Source organism: Lissotriton vulgaris, chromosome 1_1, assembly GCF_964263255.1.
Source record: "Lissotriton vulgaris chromosome 1_1, aLisVul1.2, whole genome shotgun sequence".
Taxonomy (NCBI): domain Eukaryota; kingdom Metazoa; phylum Chordata; class Amphibia; order Caudata; family Salamandridae; genus Lissotriton; species Lissotriton vulgaris.
In genome coordinates, this window is record NC_141685.1 from 1,359,309,143 (window position 1) to 1,359,321,581 (window position 12,439).

Here is a 12,439-nt window from a genome sequence, read left to right on the forward strand (position 1 = left end):
TATGGTATGATTGTGCGACCTCACCATGTAAAACACTTGCCAACCTCTTTAGGTCTAGTAGGTTTTATCTGTAAAACCCTCAGCTCAACCCTGGGTAGCTGTGGTACTGAGCAGCAAGGCTTAAACAGAGGAATATGTGTAAAGCATTTAAAAAGCACCAAAACAATTAATGACGAAATCGACAACACTCAAATTCAACACCAATTTATAAAATTAGACGTTTTTTATTTTTACAACTATTTAGACATAAAACAAGAAAAAGCCTGTTTCCTCACAAGATCTCAATAGTGAGACAATATATCTAGAGATGGTGATTTTCTGTATCAACTTGTCCTGCTTTTATTCAGAAAACACAACAGTTGGTCACCCTGACAAAATTCCCTGGTCCTCGATATAAAAAACTAAAGGGCCTCTTAAAATCGAAGCAATGCAGCCATTCCTCATGCAATGGATGAGGCAGTGCATACAATGTTAATAAAGGGATCAAATGCCCTATATAAAAGGGTCATGACTACCTTGGGCACAAATGCTGCTTTTGTTCGAAGGACTACTTTGTCTGGAAAAAATTAAACAAGTGATGGAATAGATGACAAGGCCTGCATTTCACTCAGCCACCTGGCAGATGTTAAGGTGATGAGGAACACTGTTTTATAAAGGACAACTGTGTAGAAGCTCAAAAGCAAGCACATCCGGTAGGTCAACACAAGGTTTAGATCCACTGCAGCATTATAAAAGTAGGTGGGAACATATGGTTCAGCCCCATCAAAGACGCATCTCAACAGGTGCTCTGAAGAGGGATGGCTGAGCTGGTATATCTAAAACGGCCGAAAGGACTGATAAGTAACTTTTAATTGTGGCCACAGCCAGGTCTTGCTTGGCCAATGATAAAAATCAGTTAATGAAGCTTGTAAGTGTTGGATGTGTCGAGGAGCAAGAATACCACACAACAAATTTCTCACACCGTCCTGTATAAACAAACTTAGTTGTAGATTATGTAGGCTCGGGTGCAAGACCCAGCCCTGCTGCTGTGATAGGAGATCCTTTCGAAAGGGCAACCAGATCAGAGGACTTGTGTTCCTGGCTAGATGTTCTGGGTATCACATTCTCTTTGCCCAGCCCGGCAATATTAGTAGGACTTAAGCCCGGTTTCTCTTGATTTTCTTGAGCACCCTGGAAAGACAGGTAGGAGGGGAAATACATACAGGAGTCCTGAGCCCCAATGTAGGTGAAAGGTGTCTCCTAAGGAAGACTGTCTTGGGAACTCAAAAATGCAAAAGTTATGACACTACACGTTCTCTGCGGAAGGATCAAGCCATGGTTCTGCCCACTGCAGGAATATGTCCTATGACACCTCTGAGTGTAACCACCATTTGTGATCCACATGGCACCAGGAAGGGACAGGTGCTGGGCAATCCTGGAAATTCCATGAGCAATCAGTCACTTCCAAAGGTGTAGAGCCTCCGGTCATATGACCCACAACCCCATTCTACCCTGTTTGTTGCAGTATCACATGGAGGTTGCTTGTCTGTGAGAATCTGTACCCGTTCGCCCTTGATTGTTGGAAGGAACTGTGTCAGTGCCAAGTGAATCTATTTTAACTCCAAAAAGGTGATGTGGAGGTGAGCCTCTGTTGGGAAACGGAGTTCTCTAATCTCCTCCTCTCCAAGATAACCTCCTCAACCCAGTAAAGAAGCATCCGTCACAACTGTTATTTCATGGTGGGGTACGGAGAGGGGCCTGCTTCCGGGGAAATTATGATTGAGCAGCCACTACTGCAGGTCTATCGCAGTGTCCGTTGACACTTGAGTGGAATCTGAATATTTTCCCTAGTGCTGAACCCACTGAGAGTTCAGATTCCACTGCAACGCCCAAATGTTCCATATGGAATGGTCCACAAGGTGGTTGCAAGAAGCCTCAGAGCTGACCTCACTGAGACTCAAGCAGCAGGCTGAAACATTGAAATCACAGCCCAAATGTCCTAGACTCAATGAGGTGAAGTGATAGCTCTGAAGAGCACCGTGTCAAGAATGGCTCTGATGAAGGGGAGTTGTTGTGACTTTAGCACGTTGATGGAAAATCCTAACAATGCCAACTGATCGGCAGTTGTCTGGAGGTAGTTCACAACTATTTGAGGCAAATCCGACTTCAGTTGCCAGTCATCGAAATATGGGAAGACTGGTATTGCAAACTTCTACAGTTGGGCTGTGACTGCCACCATCTCCTTTGCAAACACCCGAAGTGCACAGGTAGGGCCAAAGGGCAGCATGGAAAACTGAAAAAGCTTCTGGCCCACCTGAAACCGTACGCAATGTCTGTAAGACGAGAATATAGAAATATGTATCCCGTAAGACTAGCGCTATCATCCAGACTACTGGTCAATGCAAGGGGAAAGCTTACACCCCTAATCTGCAATTAGTACATATTAATCACCCAAAACACATCCTGCAATACACAGTGATCTGTTTCCACTAAGTATCCAGTTCTACTCACACTTGATATAGAATGCGTTGATAACATTATAAGAGACAGCCCTCCAACAGCTGCTCAAAAGAGGATGAAGGCCCTCAAGAGGATAAACAGATAGCACACCATTATTGCTTTCATTATCACCTCATTCATTTTCGAAACTTACTTTAGTCTCGCTTAGAAACCTTGGGTTATGGAGTATACACACAAACTGCATCAGTATATGTACAAATATAATAATCCGGCCCAGTTGTGCAAAGATGATGCTGGGAATATTATACTCCTGTGTTTGATGAGACTTTTCTGGGATGTACTCTGGTCTCTTTAATGCAATTCCTATTTCAGAAATGCAAGGCTCAACCATATGCAGACAGTGGTGATTCCAACACTGCTCTATCGATAATGCACCCTGGAGGAAGGCAGAACTACACAGAAATAGGTACCAAATTCTGCTTAACGGAGTCAAGGAAGTGGTCAATAGAGTTATATTTGGGCCCAGCAGAACAGATCAATAGACACGTTTTCTTTGGGCATATGAAATCTATGCCCACTGCCAGCATTGAGATACGCTACAAAGATTCATATTTTACCCTATCAAGTCCTCCTGCCCTTTGCTAGTCATATGTTTAGATAGAAAGGACAGTTTACGGACCTCTGCCCTATCTCCTTACTTCTTAATGGTAGGGTTGGTAAAGCATCTCTCAGTATATATCTTCGTTGTGCAACCCCTTGCCCCATTTTATTTTAATAAAATGTGTTCTGTCCGTGGAATATGAAAGAAATAATCAGTATATGTTTGATCCTCCTTTTCTAGCATCGCTCTGCGTTAGGACCCTTTGTTATGGGAAAAATGCTGTAAACACTACAGAAGTGACCTACAGACCAAAGTGGAAAGCGCATTAGTAGATGCAAACAACAATGCCCTTTAAGGTTTCATTTGAAAAGTATGAATACTGCACTATGATTAGTATATCATACCAACAAGAAGCGAGCATGTTCGATGGCTGTTTCAGATATTCTAAAATCATTACGTCTGCACCCCTCTGCTAACATGTTAAGGAGTAGCAAATCTATGTAACAAAACTAATGAAATGTGGCGTTCAGGTTCTGCTGCATTTCTACCACTGTCCAGCAGTATTAAAAGATTCTCATTATTTCTGGTCTCTTCACATTTATTCTTTCCTTTTCTTGCTTGATTTCTGCCCCTTCTGTCTATATTCATACTTTCTGGTGTTTATCCTTCCATTTCCCATTTTTTTCTCTCTTTTTCTACTCTTCTTGTTTCTCCTTTATTTTCACTCATTTCCTATCTTTATTAATTTATAATTATTCACCCCTCTCATGCTTTTTATTCTCAGTTTTACTTTTTACTTATTTATCTGTTCTTTTTTCAGTTTCTTATTTGGGAACTTTGATGAAGTTGATGGTGTGAAATATTGTTTCATCAACACATCAAAGCATTAACAGTTATCTAATTAATCTTTAAGGCATTAACATATAATGCCTATACACACAAAGACCATGAATACCTTCTAAACAATTAAAGTTACTTAGTGGCATTGCCGCTTTGAATTGGGCCTAATTACAATTCATGTATTCTGCCTCTGTAGCCTTAAAAGTCCAGTGACTTCCTTGTAATATTTGGCAATGCTTCTTTTTGTTGCGGCCTACAGGTGCATGACTGGACAGCATTAGCTAGGCCTACATTTTCTGAAATAAAGAAATCGAACAAGGACGGCTGTTGAAGAGCTTTTTCCATTCACAAACTGCTGCTTCCTGGCCTTGGATGGCTCAGTCCTCAGATAATTGCTTTTCGTTCATGGTAGATAATGACGGGGCTTTGTAGCTCACCCGTTTATTACTGGAGCAAATCCTGCCATTATACCAGCACTGACAGGGCGCGGAGAGGCCCTGTAATCCAGGAGCAGAATTACAGGGCGTCCAGGCGGAGGCTGTCCCTGGCACTCAACGGTTCCAACAGGGCTGCCGCTACAAAATGTTGGTAAGAACCCATAATTAATTAGGCATGTTTTCACAGTGACTAATTACGTTTTTTTTTCCTTCATTCTTAAGCAAAGCTGGAGTGTCTGCCAGTGGTTGAAACCAGCCGACAGTTAGGGCTGTAGTGACGAAAGCCGATGTGTGGCCTGAAGAAGCTGTGCCGCTATGCCCTGCATAATGTCTGGGTTTCCATGCGATTTCCTACAGGGAGTTCGAGTATCGAGGGAGCCCACTGGAGAGGGCTCAATGTCTTTTTTGGCTTTAATTGACAAACAACCAAAGTGTGACCCCTTTTATTGACAAAGTATATCCCTTTCTGGGGATGCGCTTACAACCATTTAATGCAGCTTCTGCTTATGCAGCGAGCTTGAATAAACGTCGAGCTCATTTCTGAGAAAACACAGGGCTGTCCAGAAAAAACACATTGGGGTAAGGTGGCATGTAAAGGACTTCTGTGTTCGGTCACAACATCACTGGCCCGTAGCTTTTGTTCTGGTGTCAAAACCATGGTCAGAATGCCGTATTAGAGTATTGTGCTGCATGTCTTCCCATCAGAGGCGGTTTGCTCTGGCAGGTTGCACTGGACTCTTTCTATTGGAGCAGGACTGAGGCTGATTGGCATAACGTTGGTCCCTGACTAATGGAACGGTGAGCGCAAACGGCAGACTCCGCTGTAGGCCAGAGGTATTTACCAGTGGGTAAAATTAATTCGAGCATTCCGCCATCACTTGTGTCTTTCCCAGTAACACGCCGTAAGTCTGAAAAGTGAGCTTAAAGGTGCTGATGTGCGTTCGGTGCTACAGAACGGAAGCTGCACCTCACAGATGAGCAGTGATGGAATTGGGGGGAAAAATGACTCATGGAACCCATACTTTAGGAGTCATGGTGCGACAGAAGAAACTGGGTGGAGTAACAAGGGTTGAGCTTGAACATTTTTTTGTTTTATTCTGATGCAAAGAAATTGGCAACTAGGACAAACTTATAACATTCCTAACTGGTCACACAGAGACTGCAATGTTAAGACCCATGCAGTAGAGATCTTTGTGGCCCAGCAATTGTGAGAGGGTTATAATAGCGGAAAGTAAAACTCTGGTGGCTAATGCAGTTCTGTGTTTGTCCAATCAGTTTTGACTCAATGTAGCATGGAGGGTAAATGTGCCTGCTGCAAAGCACATCGTCTAAGATGCAGATCACAGATTTGTATTTTATCTAGATAGTTAAGTGGACTATTGTTTGTGACACTGACATCATTTTGTTACTTCTAGTTCTTAAGTTGCAATCCTTCTAATATGCCATCGTGATCTATTTACCGGCATCAAGGAGCTGCATGCAAACTGAAAGTCATGGGTTTGATCCTTATTGGGTTTTTTCTCAATCTATTGGTATTGTAAGATTGCAAAGAAGGGCTCCCCTAGGAATTAATAAAGTCTTGTTAGTACAGACAACCCCAATCACGGTGTTACATTTTATATCTTGACGTTGTGTTTCCCCAATAGCTCGCTCTGAACATATATTATCTACAAGTATGGACAAGATGGGATTCCTACACCTTACAACCTGCATTATTTTAATTAACATTCCCTCTACATTGATTTACACATTGTAGAATTTATTGTGTCTCTATGTGTGATATAAAACGCACTGACACCCACACTGGGGTGAGTAGATCTATAAAAGAACTAAATGAAAAACACAATAATAGGTCCCATTTAAATCATTATTAGTGTAATCTTTCCTACACACTGATATTTCATTCTTAAGGTACATGCACATCACTTCCAGGAAAGAGAGGGGGTGGGGGAGTGGACAAAGTCAAAATCCTGTCTCAAAGTCAGTTTCTCTAAAGCACGTGTGAAGTGGTAAGCTGTGTGCCTTTGTATCCTTCCATTGCATTGGCTTCTGGGTCTTCGGCTCCAAATGGCTCCCTGCCAAAATGATACTTGGGCAAAAGAGTTGGTAGCCGTTTATATCTGGCTTTTTTGTTTGTCTGGAAATGAAAATAACGAAGCCCCCTTCCTGCCTGCAGGTTACTGCACCAAACGAAATGCAGACAATGTGCATATTGTATCCCGGACCAGAAAATGAAACCAGGATATATTGAGCACATTTCTCCCATCTAGCCCAATGGATACCATGGAATGTGGGAACTTGCATGGTTTAAATCTAGTGTAGCTGAAAACTTGTCTTATACAAGCAGAGGCATCGTATTGTGAAGCATTGTCATTTGAAAGCACAGAAGGATATTCAGGTGAAGAACCCAGATGGGGTAATGGAATCAAGACTTACAGCTGTTGGTGTCATTGGCCACTGCAATGATTCCCATAGGTTGCTGAGGGATGTCCACTCGAAGGTGTTTCATGTCGATATTTAAGTATTTGTTGGCTCTGTGGACAGCCCGGCGCACCCAGTCAGTCCAGTAAATGTAGTTTCCATACACAGCAAGGCCAAAGGGATGAACTGGCTCTGACTTTAGAACGACCTGCAAATGTACAAAGGGGCAGTAGTTTCAATAACTACAGGAAGACATTTTACAAAATAAACAATGCGTTATAACGGCGGTGGGAAGGAATGAGGCGTATTATATGGAGTGGTTGCGCAACCTCACTGTGTAATACACTCACCAACCCTTTCTGGGCCTTTAGGGTTCGTTTGTCAAACCTTCAGCTCAACCCTAGGTATATGTGGCTCTGAGCAGCAAGGCTTACACAAAGGAACAAGTTTAAAGCATTTAAGCAAAACAATTACAGGGGAAATTGACAACAAACAAATAAATCCAGCACCAATTAAAAAAATAGACTATTTTTAGATTGCACAACGAAAAAGATCCACCAGAGGGTTCCAGAAATATAGAATTTACAAGGTATAGTAAATCACAGCATTTCACTCAACCACAAACAAGCATTGGCAAATTCAACAAATTTGACCCAGAACATTGAGCAAAAAAAAAGATGGGCAAGTTGTAATGCTGTCAGTTAGGGTCACTTGGGGTGACCAACTCCGGCATGGAGTCAGTCAGGGGGACCAGCAAGGCCCTCAGAAACCACAGCCTCTTCCAAAGAAGCAGTATTCCAGCAGTTCCATTCACTTTATCCTTATTCAATAGATTTCTATGGAAGTGGTACTGATGCTGAGTATACAGTATGCTTGAAGATGTTCAAGGATGCTGTGGGTGCTACGCAGTCAGCGGGGGAAACCTCAGTCCACGAAGATGATGAGGGGCCTTAGACACACGGTTCGATGTTCCTCGAGCTCCTCTCCGGTCTGTCCACAGTCCAATTGCCACTGGACTACCAGTTGGCCGGTGTTGTGGTCACAGTGGAATCCCTCTCTGGGCTGTAGTTTGTCTTCTTGGAGACCAAGCTGCACTTCAATGACTCTTTCAGGTTCAGCACATTCAGGTTCAACTTCTAAGCATTGAGTCCTGGTCCTTGGTGCTGCGCAAAGATGGGGAGAGGCAGTCCAGGAATCTTGGCTACCACTCACCCTTAGCAGGTTTCTTCAGCTGTTGTGTCCCTGTGCTGCGAATAGGTCGTCAGCCGGCTCAACCTTGAAGTCTCCTTTATTTGGCTGGGCTCTGGAGAAGACTTCTCTCTCTTATTTGCTAGCCATCAGATGCAGAAGGTGCAGTCCACGTCGGTGCAGCCTCTCTTTACCGGGAACCTGGTGATGTATGGCAGTCCTTCATATAGTCGAGATCGGAGTTCTGGATGCCAGGGGTGCCCTAAGTGTAGGAAATGCCCTCCGGGTAGGATGCGGTTGGCAACCAATGGGCTACCAGGATTTTTTCCTCCTTATGACCACTACCTGCAAAGTGTACCATCTAGCTATCCCAGGAGGCACCATTCTGCCCACTCCCAAGATAGCAGAACCGCTCTCTCTACATCCAGAACTCCCTAGCCCAACCCAGAGGTGTGGTTACTAAGTGGGCTACACGCCCTTAGAAAACCGGTTTGACAACTGGCTTCCCCTTCACTGTCCCTACTGCCAGTCTGTCTACCTAAACAATAGAGCAGCCCCTCTCCCAAGTGTTCTCCATTTGCTTGCGTTTTGGGCTAACACCTGTATTGCTTCCTGCCTGGGGAAGGTAACACCTCCTCCAGTTGCAGGCCTCTATTCTTATCTTTTCTGGTAATCTTTAGCACTTCTCCTGAGGAGGGAAGAAACCTGTCTGTAAGACAGACCACAAGTACAACAATAAACGGATACTAGAAACCTTGTGCACTTAAAGTGGCAACTTTTAAAGCTACATTTTGCCAACCAGTGACATTACATTTGATGCTACTATTAAATCGGAATTTATGCAATGATATTTTTGATACCTTACTGTACCAACTTTAGTAATCTCATCCAGATGTTAGCAGGGCTAAGGTTTATGCCGGTAACTCTGTACTTGTCAAAGGGGGGTACGAGCCCTTCCACAATAAAAACGACAATTTAGAGTTTCCCCTGCTGGAATATGTAAAAGTATATGTTCCACTTTTAGCACTCAGCACCCCGCCTTAGGGTTCATTAGGTCTACCATATGGGTGACTTACATATATTAAAAAGAGAGGTTTGGGCTTTGCCATGAACTTAAATCGCAAAGTCAAGTTAGCAGTTTAAACCTGCCCCTCCAGTATGCAGTGGCTAAATGGGAGCCATGTTTTACCTTGTTTCACTCTGGGTGGCACAGCAAGTGCTGCAGGAACTGAGGGGAGACCCTAACTTAGATGCATTGGGTACCACTGGTACCATGAACTAGGGACTTACAAGTAAGTTAGTCTGAGTAAGGTGTCTCCAACCAGGCAACCGCAAGCTTGAACGTTGGAATAGAAATGGATTGAGACTGAAAAGGCTTAGACCCATTTTGTGGTTAAGAGAATCCTCTGCTAAGGAAGGAACAACTGAAAGGACTGCTGGGAAGGACCAATCCTTGCTTCATGATCTGGGGCTGGTCTGCAGTTTGCAGTTTGAACCAAAGAAAAGGATGTTGGGACTGTGCTTTGTGCGCTGGGTCCCCCTGCTTGAAGAAGACTATCCTTTTTTGCTGTATCTTGATACCCCAAGGGTCAGAGGTGAGCTGGCTCCTGGTTTGAAACACCGGAACATACAGGTTTCTGGAGAAGTTTCAAGCAAAGCGGTGGGAACCTGTTCTGGCAGCTTGAGACACTCCGATGGTGTGCGCTGTGATCTTGGACACACGGAGAAGAGAGACTCGGACGCGCTGGGTGCGTGTCGTGGTGCACAGGAGACGTTGGTGAACAGCGCCTGGTCAGCGGGTGCATCGACGGTGAAGTGAGTCTCGGACGCGCTGGGTGTGTGTCTTGGTGCACCGCAGGCATTGGCGAAGAGCGCCTGGTCAGCGTGTGCATCGAAGGTAAAGTGATTCTCGGATGCACATGGTGCGTGTCGTGGTGCACACGAGGCGTTGGTGAGGAGCGCCTGGTCAACGTGTGCATCTGTAGTGGAGTCAGTCTCAGAAGTGCAGGGTCGTGTCTGGGTGCACCGGAGGTGCTGGTGAAGAGCACCTGGTCATCGAGTGCACCAGAGGAGAAGTGAGGCTCGGAGCAATGAGCTTGTCGAGGTGCAGCCGAAAGTTTTGGTGAAGAGCGCCTGGAGATCAGGCACCAGAATTGGAGTAAGCCTCAGTGAAGCAGTGTGTGTGCTTTGGTGCAACCTGGGACTGTGGAGGTGATCGGCTGATCATCGTGTGCACCAGAAGAAAGTGAGTTTCTACAGCGCGGTGTGCGTGTCTTGGTGCCCTCTGAGACCGCAGAAAGGAGTGCCTGGTGAACGTGCACTCGGAGTCGGCGTGAAGTCCCATCAGCCTTGTGTGTGTGGCTTTGTGCCAAGAGGAGACCCGGAGGGTGCTGTGGTGAACGTGCACCCGGAGTACCATAATCTCAGAGGTGTGGGGTACGTGTCCCCTGCGGCCGCCTGAGACCTTCCTAACAGTCGCGGCACGAAACGGCAGCCCCTGAGGAGCTGAGATGCCAGGCTGAGCCACTGAGGCCCATTGAGAAAGTTCTGCACGAAGTCCCAGTTTGCTAAAGGAGGAGAGTGGGGTCACACCCCCCGGGTAACGTGGATCACTGCCTGGGCAGGGCACGGGCTCGGAGGGACACACTCTCTGCCTCTCAGTCCTTCTGGCGACATGAGCCTTTACTTCGGCACAGATTGGAGCCCGTACTGGCCAAAGGAGCGACAGTACTGGGGCCAGAGTGAGAAGCTGTATTTTATGTCATTGTTGATACGCGTGGGGGACAACTGTTATCGAAGAGACTGACTGTGAGAAGGTGGCCTGATATGCAGTGGTCACTATTCTAGTGAACACTATGTATCAGTCCAGCAACCCTTATTGATGATTGGTTGTAAGTCAACCTTATAGACCAGCTATCCTAGTAGCGTGGATACGAGCAGTCTAAGGCTAAAGACTCGAGAGGGTGTGTTAAGCCAGCTGTTATACCACATATACCCCTTGAACACCAAGTGAAAGGACACCACACAAGTGTTATGAAAATAAACAGTTATTTATTAAGAATCACAACAGCCCTGTACTCTTTATGAGGACAGGGTACTAAGCACAAACCAAATCTCTTACAAAAATACTTAAGTTAGCACAGTATATACAAATGCCCGAGGGGCATGGAAAACCATATACTTGAAAAGTGGAATGCGAAATTACTAGCAGGTAAGTACAGTACTAATAGGCTTTGGAATCGCTAGGACTTGACTATAGAATCGTTAGATTACTTCTAGGAGACCCAGGGGACTCGGGTGCAGTGTGTGCACTCTCACGCGAGATGCGGGACAAAGTCTATGGTAGCTAGAATTTTCAAAGTTAGTGTTCTCGGGCAAACCCGACCTGGTAGGGAGAAAACGAAAGTAGATTCTGAGCCTTGGATAGTGAGGCTATGCTGGGGCACCGAAATGCCGAAGTTACCTAGCCCAGGGGCTGCAGCTGCATAGGACTCAAAAGACGTCGGGAATCCTCGTTGACGGACCAGGAGCCTGGAAGAAAGAAGTTGCTGGCAGGCGACCAGTGAAGAAAGTTCGGTGGATCCAAGCCTGGATCGATGGAAGATGACACCTGAAAGCAGAGGGGACCAAGTTCGAGACTACTAGCCAGTAGTCAGTGGGCACCAGGAGGGCACCGGATGGTAGCCACCTCGACAAGGCGTGTAGGTGACGCTGGGCTCGGAGATCTCACGGACCAGGAGGCGTTGTCGGCGACCAGGAAGGAGGATCGAGCTGTCCCACGAAGATAGAAGCTGTCGGCGTCGCTGGACCCAGGATTGGGCAACAAAGCCTTGGCAAATTCAAGCCCACGCGGTGGACCTAAAATGGCGTCTGGAGTGGACCAGGAGGGTCCGGGGTGCCTCTCTTCAAGAAGGAAGCAAGGGCCAGTCTGGAGCAACCAGACCAGCAGCAGTGATGTCGTCGGGCGTCGTTCAGAAGGCCACAAGCCAGCCGGCTAGTAGCCAAACAACGCGGTGCACAGCAAACAGCAGAAGGGCCCCACGCAGATCGTGGAGATGCAGGGAGGCTGATCTTGGGTGCTGGAGCTGCGCAGGGTCGGGGCTTCTCGGACCCCAAAGCACTCACCCGTGGAGGACACGGTGGGCTTGCAGTAAAGATGTCGTGCAGTCTTGGCGATCGTCGGTCCCTCGAGGTCTCGTCGCACTCACGGTTCTCAGCTTGGCTGTAGAGGTGAGTAGAGGTCAGAGGTGCCAGGGAAGCCGGGTCTCGTCGAGCTGGGTCGTCGGATTCGTGATGAAGGACTTGCAGCAGACCGCAGTGTTCTTTAGGATGGTGCCTGCGGATGCAGGGTGACTACTCCTTAGCCACAAGGGAGAATCTTGATGAAGAAATCGTGAAGTCCTTTCGCAGAAAGTCGTGTCTTGATTCCAAAGATGATCTAATTTTAACAGGGGGCCCGCTCCCATCTTTATACCAAAAAAGGGGGCTGACCCGGTGACTAGGTCCTGCCTAT

The 12,439-nt window shown here is 46.1% G+C and overlaps 1 protein-coding gene across 2 annotated transcripts in view; it reads right to left on the minus strand.

Annotated features, from left to right (window-relative positions):
- LRP1 (LDL receptor related protein 1) overlaps positions 1–12,439 on the minus strand; it is a 1,437,817-nt gene that overhangs the window by 778,081 nt on the left and 647,297 nt on the right. For both annotated transcript variants that reach the window (XM_086966724.1, XM_086966716.1), the window contains exon 44: positions 6,754–6,946. In XM_086966724.1, coding sequence (XP_086822850.1) covers positions 6,754–6,946 — 193 coding nt within the window. The remainder of the gene's footprint in view (positions 1–6,753; positions 6,947–12,439) is intronic.